The 11,435-nt window shown below is 43.6% G+C and overlaps 1 protein-coding gene across 3 annotated transcripts in view; it reads right to left on the bottom strand.

The window, feature by feature from the left end:
* Positions 1 to 239: 239 nt before the first annotated feature.
* KATNBL1 (katanin regulatory subunit B1 like 1) overlaps positions 240 to 11,435 on the bottom strand; it is a 159,501-nt gene continuing 148,305 nt past the window's right edge. For all 3 annotated transcript variants that reach the window (XM_005303987.4, XM_005303986.5, XM_065595360.1), the window contains exons 9-10: positions 5,482 to 5,575; positions 240 to 3,371 (exon numbers count right to left, since the gene is read on the bottom strand). In XM_005303987.4, the coding sequence (XP_005304044.2) occupies positions 3,339 to 3,371; positions 5,482 to 5,575 (127 nt within the window). In that variant the 3' untranslated portion in view covers positions 240 to 3,338. The remainder of the gene's footprint in view (positions 3,372 to 5,481; positions 5,576 to 11,435) is intronic.

The following is an 11,435-nucleotide window of genomic DNA, read 5'->3' as shown; positions in this document are numbered from 1 at the left end:
AGAAGTGAAAGGGAAAAAGCTCACTATTTCTTTTTACCAGCTGCAGCTCACCTTGAGTAACTATTATGAGTAAAAAGATGTTGGGGGAAAAGAAATGGCACAATAATGATAGGCTTGCAGTTGACCAATAAGTATCAACTGAGGGCAACAGAGTGGAAAGGGAAGTTTATTTTCTCACTGAATTATTCATTGGTCCAGTAATGACTCTTGAATAGATAAATTAAGACAGTCACTAGACAAGGATTTTATAAGTTTATACAAATGCTGACATTTTTACCCATTGTATCACTTTTTTGATTTGACATTACACACAATACATTCCATTATAGCACAGCCCATTCCCAGCCAGTTGTGAAAAGCAAATAGCAGGCAGCAGCCCAATCCTGACAACCTGCAAATAAGCTGTCCTGTTCCCCCCCCCCCCTTTTTTTTTGAACATTTAACTAGTTCTAAAGCAGTCAAGATATATATTGCTGGATTGATAAATGAAGCTTTGGTTAGAATTCTGTTGATACCAATGACCAAGAATTTTGCTCATTTCACAGTCTAGTAGCTCCCTAACAGTCACAAATTAAGAGATGCACTCATTCAGATAAGGCACGGATGTGAAAGACACTGCGTTTTTAATACTGTACTCCCTTATGAATGCTGCGGAAGCAGAACTTTTGGTGGAAAGACATACATTGTTTACAAATCATTTGCCTAAGTAGGTTCTCTAGACAATTCTTATCTTTACTGCTGGCACAAGGGATACAAGAGACAACCCCTGTCCTCTTAATTAATCTGGTGAGAGATCAATGACCACCTGCAACATTCATTTGGAACCAATGCCTTTGTTACTATAGTATCCAGCTTGACTGACTAAAAGATGTACATTTTATGTATAGTAATTATTCCAGTCAGCCTCTGAAAGGCTTCCATTCATTGAGGTTATGGATAATTTTCTTTCTTGCCACCAAATCTAGGAGAAAACCTGACAGTTTTCATCTCTTTTAGGAGCTCACTACCCTTACAGAATGATTCAAAAACTCTAGCAATTGCACATCAAAACAAAAAATCAAAAGAAAGGAATTTAAAGATCATCTTTATGCATAATAGAGGAGCAGTAAAGCGCACGAGAACATCTTTACTTTACAGTTTCTCTAAGTATTAGTTCTATAATCCCAGTTAACACACTGGAAAGTGACTAGTTTTAGCAGGAAATTCGGTTTCAAAATTACATGAGCATGAATTACAGTTCTTGATAAACCTCTAAAGATAGATGGCATTCAATTCTTCTAGTGAAAGGAGAACTTTGGTTCAAATTAACTTTTTAATTCTATTAGTTACAGTAATTTGAATAAATTACAAAAGCTCATTAGTGAAGAAAATCCAACTAAGGTCTACTTCAGAAATAACATCTCATAAGAACAAGATCATTGGATGATGTCAACAGGTAAATTTAACTTTCCACAATTATATCTGAAGTTGTCCTAGAGCAATGTCAAGTTTGGGAGCTGCTCTAAGTCTCTTGTTCCTTAGGAGGATAGTGTTGTTGAGATGTTCAGAGCCTTTGGTGGGTTAAAGGGTATTTACCTATACAAAGATAATCAGATTGAGAAGACACTTTTCTACTCTCAGAAGTTAGCGACCATGATCATGCAAATTAAACTCAAAATGAAGTAATACTCTAGAGCCTTACGCTTCCCACAGTGAAAATTTATACTCTAGTGGTTTCATTTGCAAAGCAGAGGAGCCTCTACCCATGTAGGGGAAGAAAAAAAAGTCTGGCAATAGACCCTTCTGTGCTAAGTTACAAAAACACACCTATGAAGCTACAATAATTATAATTGCTGATTTAAGCACGAAGACAACTTCCATAATATTTTTAATTAAAAAACAAAGGTAGTCATTGGCTGGGTACATGCTACAGATCTACATTTCAGCTTCTGTTTTAAGTGCACAGTTGGCACTTCATAGAATTTCATTTGGACAAGCATTGTCACTAGTCACAAAATAGAAGCGAAAGTTGCCAGACTAAAAACCCTAAGATTTTCCATAGCTGTTAAGTTAGAGCAGTTAAACTAAAATATCAATCAGCAAGACAAAATATAGCTGTAAACTGTGCTACTGAATTTGTTCCATTGTGGATTCATTTAGATTTAAGGTAGCTTGAATTTATCAGGAAAAAACGGACTTTTAACAACTAATTTTGTAAAAGCCATGTGTTAACTTTTGTTAGAGGAGGTAGCCTACAAGTTGTTAGATCTGAAAAAAATACAGGTCTATTCTGGCTGTAAACACTGCTAGAGCAGTAGATATAAATATCTATAATAAAAAGTAGTGTGGAAGAAGTTGTTCTAGGGGAAAAAAAAACAGGTAAAATTATCTGAGCTTCAAAAGGAAAAACAGTAGAAACATTTAGTACATTTACTCATCTGTGTAGTTTAAATGATATAGAACTGAAGATTAATACATTACAAATCCACATACAATAAAAAAGTGTTAGCTGTATAAATTCACCAGTCTGTTGACATTTGCAATAAGCATTTATCCAAACAAATTCAGGTATTTTTATATGCTAGTTATGTCATATACATCTGATGATTCTCCAAAGAACAGATATAGTGGAAATATTGACTTGATTTAAAAAAAAAAATGTGCAAATGCTTCACAAATGAGTTTTACACAATGTGAACCCCTGATTTTTATAGCAGTTTTTCATGTCTTGATTTGTTGATTCTAATAGATATATTTTGTATCTTAATAAATTGGCTTTTTCAAACATTAGTAATTAAGGCATCTTGCTGTATACAGTTTCTCAATAGTGCAAACAAAACCATCTTTAATAATTTGATTAAAACAAGATACTAAAACATTTCCAAGTTTTTTCAACATAACTGGAAAATAGCTGCACATTTTAACTTTTCTTGTGAAACGGTTTAAAACCCTCTTATGGCGGCGATTGGTCTTGTTGGTTCCTTATAACTGGTTCTGCAGTTTTGTCTTCACGATGGCAGAATTTATATTCCTTTATGCAATATCGCAGTGAAACACAGCAGCACTTAAAATAACTTTACCAAGTAACTGAACAAATCCCAAATACAGCAAAGGCATATAGTTTTCATAGTACACTTTCACCTCACTGAAGTAAAAGCTGCTCCTATCAGGCATTTTTCCACTTCAATGTGAAGTAGATTGTTAGGATTTTGTTAGTGGTTTCATTAAACAGTTTTTGAAAGTCCATTCCTCTTCTGCCAACAGTTTTTAGAAGAGATATTTTGGAAATAGTGTATAAATCCACGGATATTTAAAAGGATTATTTAGCCAAATATGCACTCCTCAGTTCTCCAAGCATCTCAGTGTAGCTGTAATAAATAAGCACCTACATCCTGAAAAGGAGAAAGAAGAAAAAAGTTTGTCACATTAATTCAGTGCTGAAATAAAGAATGCATAAGGTAGGATGCATATTGTAATCATTTCAAAGTATACTACAAAGATATTGTAATTTGCACTGCAGTAGTGCCTAAGAGCTCTAGTCATGGACCAGGAGCCCTTTGTGTAAGGTGCTATACAAACACAGAACAAGTAAAAGTAAGGCCCCAGTTTATGACTATTTCAAAGTAAAGTACAGGCAGGATCCTGTCTGCTGAAAAGTACATTGGACCAAATTCCACAGAATATCAATGTGGTCTATTTCCCTTCTCCCCCATGCACACTCACATCTATGGCACATAGCTGAAAATACTCATGATGTAAAATTACTAGACTATTTTCAACAATATTTTTCTTCTGCTATGTTCTCCAGGCATCCTGGCTCCACTCCCTAGGTGTCCGCTCCCCAGTGTTGTACAGGTGGGCCAAGAACTTCCTTCTCCCCGCACATGGCACAGAAAGGGGACGTGTTTGTAGCCAGCTTCAATGGCTCATCTCTGGACTTCAGTTACTGAGCTGCTCTTCAGTTTGCTCAGCTGACCAGCTTAACTTTTTTTTGCCTCCCATCGCTTCAGGGCTGCAATCTGGACTCCAGTTCTGCCTCCTTGACCCCCTACTGCCTGGCTACATGGAACACTGCAGGGAGCATGCACTCCTTGTGGGGAAAGCTGGAGTGCAGCTACAGGCAGGTCCCAGCAGAGCAGGAAGACATAAGATATCAGGAGTCTGGATGAAGCAAAACGGCAAATCCCCAATCATGGAATTGTAGAGTTCACAAGGCTCCAACTGAGATAAATGAGATAGGTCATAGCCTAACATAATAGCTTTAGGGGTATCTGCAGACTCGTGAAGACAACACTGAACTGATTTACGCTCTGGTCCTTTATGGTTGCCAAGATAATTTTGGAAACATTAAGTTAAAAAAAAAAAAAAAAAAAAAAAAAAAAAGAGAGTAGCTGCTGGAACACAATTTTATGACAGATGAATTCTACAAAGGGTCCTGACTACGAGCAAACACCAACACTGCTTCCTCACAATAAAACGCATATTCGTTTGTAAAAAGTAGTCACTGCATCTCCATTTTTTCCACTCCAATGAACAGGCAGCTAGTGAAAAGTTGTTTGGTGGGTGGGGTAAGTACTATATGAAAAGCTCACAGCTATGCATTTCTAAATATCAGTCAGTGCAAACTTCCTCCCCTCCCAGGTTTGTCCTCTTACCCTCTTTCTTGGGTTCAGAAACCTCTTCTTCACTCCATTGCTCAAATCATGCAGCTGAGCCAATGCCTACCCTCCCTCCTTTCCCATACTGGATCCATGTCAGAGCTCTCCTGGGAAGAGGGCTTTGCCTAAGTGCAGCCCTGTGGGTCCCAAATTGGTTTGTGTGAGGAGTACATGGTCCTACAGCTCTGACTGCAAAGAACAGTACCCGCAGAATTGGGTGCGCAGGCACTTGTCCCTTCAGTGGGCCTGTCACTGTACTAGGGTGAAGAGTTGCAATGAACAAGCAGCAGGGGAAGGCAGATATTTAGCTTGCTTTAAAAAGCTGTGGGCTGCTTTCCCCAGCCCTGAAACATTTTAACTATCAAGCTTGCTACCCTCTCTTTGTCCAAACCCAAAGATGCAGCAGGTATTTAAGATTCTCTACCCTGCAATACACATATATTGGTATGTCAATATTTAGAAGCATCTCTCTCCTTTCCTGTTCTACCTACTTATCTAGGTTTTTCTACTGCACTCATAATATCCAAGTGCCTTACTAGTATCGGATAAAAACCCCCAACATATCTTTCTCTCCCCAATTGGGAGGAATTATTTTTTCCTCTGTAAATAAAATGTTTATGGGAAAGCCAAACTAGACCCCCATGTCACTGCTAATAGATGAAACTGTAAAGCAGACATTTGAGATTTCTCCAAACAAACTTTTCTAATTTATATGAACATTAAATGAAAAATATTTCAAGAATCTACATCCTGTAACACTTGTAGGATGCATACAAATTTGATGTCAAGTTAGATGGATATTCAGTGTTACATGGATTACTGAACATTACTGGAAACAAATTACCTTAGCTATATTACCAGTATATCCTGGAACCAGAGTTAGATGATTTTCTTGTTCCCACAATCCACTTAATTGTTGTTTTAAAATCTGAATATTTCTGGAAGAGAAATGTAGACACTCAGTCACAAGTGCACTTCGTATTTATCTGAATATCACTCTGGTAACAAGTGTTTTACGGTAAATATGCCCTTAGAAGCCTCGGTAATAGAGAATGTTATTCTACATCACATTACTGGCAATATCAAGGCAGAATGTAGACTTCTGAACTTATTGTTTAAAGTGAAGTTCACCAGTTTTTGTATTATTTTCATTTTTTGTAGGAGTTTTGCATTTATTAAGACTGCAATATAAAATCACTGAGAATCTTTACAAAAGGAAAGTTTTGAAGAACACTGCTTGCTTCACAAAAATAAAGTAACTTATTTTTAAAAGTCAGACAAAGTAATTAGAACATGTAATATTGTGCAGAAGTAAGATTTACAAAACACATAAGAGGAGGTTACTTACTGTAACTGGACATTCAAGATGTATGGCCCCTATCTGCATTCTACATGTGGGTGCGCACGAGCGCCATGCGCCTGAGTCCAGAAGTTTTCTCCAAGCAGTGTCCGTTGACCCACACATAAGCGGTATGTCTCCTTGTGTTCCTGACCAAGGGCACAAGGGGCACCGCGGGCCGACGCCACTCCAGTTCCTCCCTTCACCGCAGTGTAGTCAAGTCCGAAGCAGAGGGGAAGGAGGAGGGCAGGTAGCAGAATACAGATAGGGATCACACATCACAAACAACTTCCACTTACAAGAAGTAACCTCCTCTTCTTTGAGTGATGGTCCCTATGTGTACTCCACATGTGGGTGATTTGTGAGCAATGATCAGGATGGCATTGGGTGTGAGGAGGCTGATAGTAGAGCCATTTGCAATATAGCTCATCCCATGGCTATGTCCGTGGCTACCATGTTATCCAGGGTACAGTGTGTTGTAAACGTGTGTACAGAACACCACATTGTGGTTTTGCCATGGAATGACAGCTAACGAAGCCAATGAAGTGGCCTGTGCCCATACAGTATGAGCTGTAACACCTCCAGAGGGTGGGAGAGGGTTGATATTTTGTAGCATACCAGGATGCAGCCTGAGACCCACTTAGAGATCCTCTGTGAGGATATGGCTTGCCCCTTGATCTTGCCGCCATGGCCACAAAGTCTTGGTGACTTTCGAAAGGGTTAGTACTTTGTAGGTAGAACATCAGGGCCTGTCTGACTTTGAGGGAGTGTAATCTCTTGTTTGTGGGGAGCCATGTGGTTTTGGGCAGAATACAGGTAAATGGATAAACTGGTTGAGATGCAATTCTGACACAATTGTGGGGAGAAGTTTGGGGTGTAGTCTCAATAAAAGGTTGTCTTTGTGGAAGATCATTTAGGGAGGATCTGCCATCATGGATGCTAGTTCACTGACCCTTCTGACTCAAGTGATGGCAACCAGCCAGGAATGCCACTTTCATTGAAAGGTAGGTCATGGTACAGGTTGCCCAAGGTTTGAAAGGTGGTCTTGTGAAAGCCAAGAGGACGAGGTTAAGGTTGCCAAATCCACACCTCAGTGGGACCAGTGAAATTTTGATCAGGTCTTTCATGAATCATACCATCATAGGGTGTGTAAAGATGGAGTATCTGTCCACTGGGGGGAAGGGGAGAAAGGAAGGTGCTAGGTGCCTCCAAGTGCACATGGATCAAGCTGAGAGCTAAGCCCAATGTTTTCAGGGCAAGGAGGTAATCTAGAATGACCAGGATGGTCACCTTGTCTGGGGAATGGTGGTGTCAGTGGGCTCACTCCAGAAAGTGACACCACTTCGCCTAATATGTTCTGGTGGATAATTTTCTGCTCTGGTTAAGGATCTGCTGGATCCGGGCAGAATATGCACAGTCTATGTCAGATGCTCATCCAAACACCAGACTGTGAGGTGATGTTTGAGCCTGCCCTGGTCTTGCGTGAAGATCCGGGAACAACCGGAGCCTGAATGATGGTTGGGTAGAGAGCTTCAGGAAGTCTGTGAACCAGAACTGTCAGGGACAGTAGAGTGGCATGAGGATGATGGTGGCTCTGTCCCGACACACCTTCCTGAAAACTTGAGGCAACAGGGGAAAAGGAGGGAAGGCGTATCGGAGGTTGCCCATCTCAAGGCGATGCTCTCCTGATCCCGTAGAGTCTCTTCCCATGGTGCCCCTGAAGCAATACTTAGGGAGCTTCTGATTCACATATGACAGAAAGAGATCCTAAGTGGGGGTACCCCACCATGTGAAGAGGGTGGTCAGTGTAGTTCCCATTGTGGAGAGTCCTGCTCAGTGCTTCTGCCAGGAAGATAGCCTGTATGGTCACCTGGTTTCTGATGCACCAATTCCACAGTCTGACCGACTCTGAGCAGAGGGAATGAGACTTGGCCTCCTCCTGCCCCCTGCTTGTTGATTCAGACCACTGTGGCAATGTTGTCTGAAAGAATTTGTATGTGGAGATCATGTATGAGGGAAAGGAAGGCTTTGCAGGAAAGACGGACTGCCCTGAGTAGCCTGGCTTCCCTCAGTGTCCACGTGACCTGCACCATGCAGTGGTCCAGGTGGGCACCCCATCCTGGAAGGGAGGCATCCATCATGATGGTGGCCTTCGGAGTGGGAGGGTTGAAGGGGAACCTGATCATGACCTTGATGGATTGGATCACCAAACAAGAGAGGTCAGAACATCCAACGGAACAGTGACTCTGGAGTCGATGTGGTCCCTGGTCAGCTTGTAAGTCAGGTGGAGCCAGGTCTGTAGAAACCACAGGCGGAGTCTTGCGACGGGCGTCATGTGGGTGCAGGCTGCCATGTGCCCCAAGAGAGGCATTAGCGGACTATTGTGTGGGGTTTGTTGCAAATGTAGGCAATCAGGGTGCTCATCCTTGCAAAGCAATTTGCCAGGACGAAGGCCCATGCAGCAACTAAGTCCAGTCTCCAATAAAATGTATTGTCTGCATGGGTGACAAAACGGACTTGTCTTCATTCACACAGATCCCTAGGGAGGCCAAGAGTCTTTGAAGAGATTGAATCGTGGAGAAAAATTGTTGTCACAAATGTCTCACTAGGAGCTAATCATCCAGGTAAGGCAGTGGTTCCCAAACTTTAACAGCCCGCGAACTCCTTTCACTAAATTGTGACATCTCGTGAACCCCCTCCTAAAAATGAATATTTTCAGGGATTTAAGTTAAAATTTCCTCAGTGTGATGGATGCCCCAAATGCCCAGCCCCGCGAGGAGCGCTGGGGTTCGGGCTGCCGGCTCCCCCGCTGACAGGGGCGGTGCTCGGGCTGCCAGCCCCAACTGCCTGGCCCCGCTCTCCCTGGGGCTCGGGGTGTCTGCCCTGCAACCGGGTCCCACCTGCTGTCTCCAATACCCGGGGTCCTCTGTCCGCCATTAGTGAAATTTTTCTGGCAAGCCCCCTGTAACGTTCTGCGAACCCCAGTTTGGGAACCACTGAGGTAAGGGAATACCATGTGACACTAGCATCTCATCTGAGCCGCTATAACCGCAAATACCTTCGTAAAGACCCATGGTGCTGTCACTATTCTGAAGGGAAGGATGCAAAACTGATAGTGTTGACGTCCCACCATGAAACGAAGGAATTTCCTGTGAGACAGACGGATGTCTATATGAAAGTGTGCATTTCACGTAGAGAGCAGTGAACCAAGCTCCCTCCTGGAGGGAGGAGATTATCGATGCGGAATTTCAGTTTTCTGATTAACGTATTTAGCTGATGAAGGTCCAGGATTGGTTTCTGCCCTCTGCTTTTTTTTCAGGATGAAGAAATATGGTGTGTAGAATCACCTTTCTTTGCATTAAGTGGGACACCCTCTATCACACCCTGTTTCCTGCTGAAGAATCAATTAGCCACGAATCTCTGCGCAGCACTAGTCCGGTGGCCAAGGAATGGGAAGCAGTGTTGGCTGGCATCCACTGCTGTCTGGAGAGTCACCTTTGCCACCTGTCTCCCCATATTCACTAGGGCCTGGAACTGGGCCTGGTCCCACACAGGGAACTTGTCCCTAAACTCTGCCAGCCTGCCATACATGTTGAAGTTGTACTTAGCTAGCACAGCCTGGTAGTTCACTATGCAGAATTGCAGACCTGCTGATGAAAAGGCCTTTCTGTCCAGGAGGAGTAATCTGGAGTTCCTGGTGCTGGAGGATGTCCAGGAGATGATGTTGAGGGTCCTGGACTTCCTCCAGCAGAATCTGCAAGTTGGTAGCCACCCGTGCAGGTGCTCATAATACTGCTGATCATCTGGTAGAGAGAGCGACAGAGGGATAACTGCCTCAACTAGTGAGGAGGTGGCTCTGGTTGGAACCAGTGATACCGGTTCCACGTCTTCCTCCTCAAACTGACAGAGCTAGCTGATGTGTGTGAGAGGAACGATAAGAACTTTGAAATGTGCTGGGAATACGTAGTACAGGTCCCAGGGGTTCCCGTATGGCCAGAACAAGCAGTCCATTGGTCTGGGTGGGCCCACGGGGAAGCAATACTAGGCTTCCCTCGGGGGGCCTAGCCGGGTGGGTAGGGGTACCTCAGGTGCCTGTTCAAGCTCCTGTGAGGCGAAGGCGAAACTAGCTGGGCTACATCCTGGAATTCCTCAGAGTCGGACGACGGTTCCATTGGAAATGGCAGGATTGTTGGTACCAGAAGGTCCCAGTCTGATGAACATGGAAGGGGCCTTTCCTGAAGCAGGAGCAGCGGTTTGTCCTCTGGTGTGGGGATGTCCTGGAGAATGGATGGGCCTGAGAGGAGTGGGGACTGCAGGTATGGCAGGAACACCGCCTCTGGAGATAAGAACATCTCTGAGTCTGTGGAGTGCCCATGGAGACCCCGGAGGGAACCCAGTTCCATAGTCAGGTCTGTTCTGTGCGTGTGGTGACTAAGTGGCACTGATGGAGTATCCAGAGCTGCAATAATAGATGGGCACGCTAAGTGTCCTGGTACTGAGGCCACTGGTGGTACTGAGAGATCCTGCTTCTTCTTAGTCTTACCCTCTGGCCGGGTGAGGGGTGGTCTTTGGCATCGGTTCTGCAGGATCTGCTTGTGACATCTCACCTGACCTGTAACAGCTTAGGGAGGGAATGTGTCTCTTATAGGCTGTCTGCTGTGGGGATCTGCTGTTGTGCCCATGAGAGTGTTTCTTGTTCTTGTGGTGGGACTTGTCCTTACTCATCAGTGTTGGTAGTTCTGCACCATGGCTTGTGCTCAGCAGGGCACCGCTGGGCTGTGGAGGCTGCTGGTCTGGAGGGTCTCCTTGGCCAGGATTTGAGTGTGTCTGTGGCCTCATTGCCTCTTCCAGCAGGAACCTGCCAAGACGGAGATCAAAGGCCTCTTAAGTTCTGGGCAGGAAGGACTTACAGATGTTACACTTTGCCAAGATGTGTGCTTCTCCCAGACAGTATAGGCACTGTTGATGCTCGTCACTGATGGAGAAGGAACAAGGGCAGGAGACGCAGTTCTTGAAGCCTGGGATCCTAGGCATAGTCTCTGGATGAGAAGGGGTTGAGTCTCCCGACTGGGGAAGAGTTATATTAAACTATTCACTATATTACAACCATAAATAACTATATTAACTATCCTAAGTATAAAACTATTTACAACAGTGAAAGGCAACTCTCTTATCTGGATAAGAACGAAGGAGGAATACAGGTTTTGACTAGGGTCATGCGGCAGTAAGAGCAAACTGGAGTGATTTTGACTTGCACTACCCCTTATACCCTTGGTCAGGAGCACAAGGAGATGTACCGCACAGGTGCAGATCAATGGACACTGCTTGGAGAAAGCTTCCGGACACAGGCGCATGGTGTACACGCATACCCACGTGCGGAATACACATAGGGATGATCACTTGAAGTGAAGTTTTTACTTTCAGGTTATCATATGTTGCCTGAAGCTTTTTCATTTTGG

Source organism: Chrysemys picta, chromosome 4 (assembly GCF_011386835.1).
Source record: "Chrysemys picta bellii isolate R12L10 chromosome 4, ASM1138683v2, whole genome shotgun sequence".
NCBI classification, from domain to species: Eukaryota; Metazoa; Chordata; order Testudines; family Emydidae; genus Chrysemys; species Chrysemys picta.
This window is presented reverse-complemented; position numbering and strand designations above follow the sequence as displayed.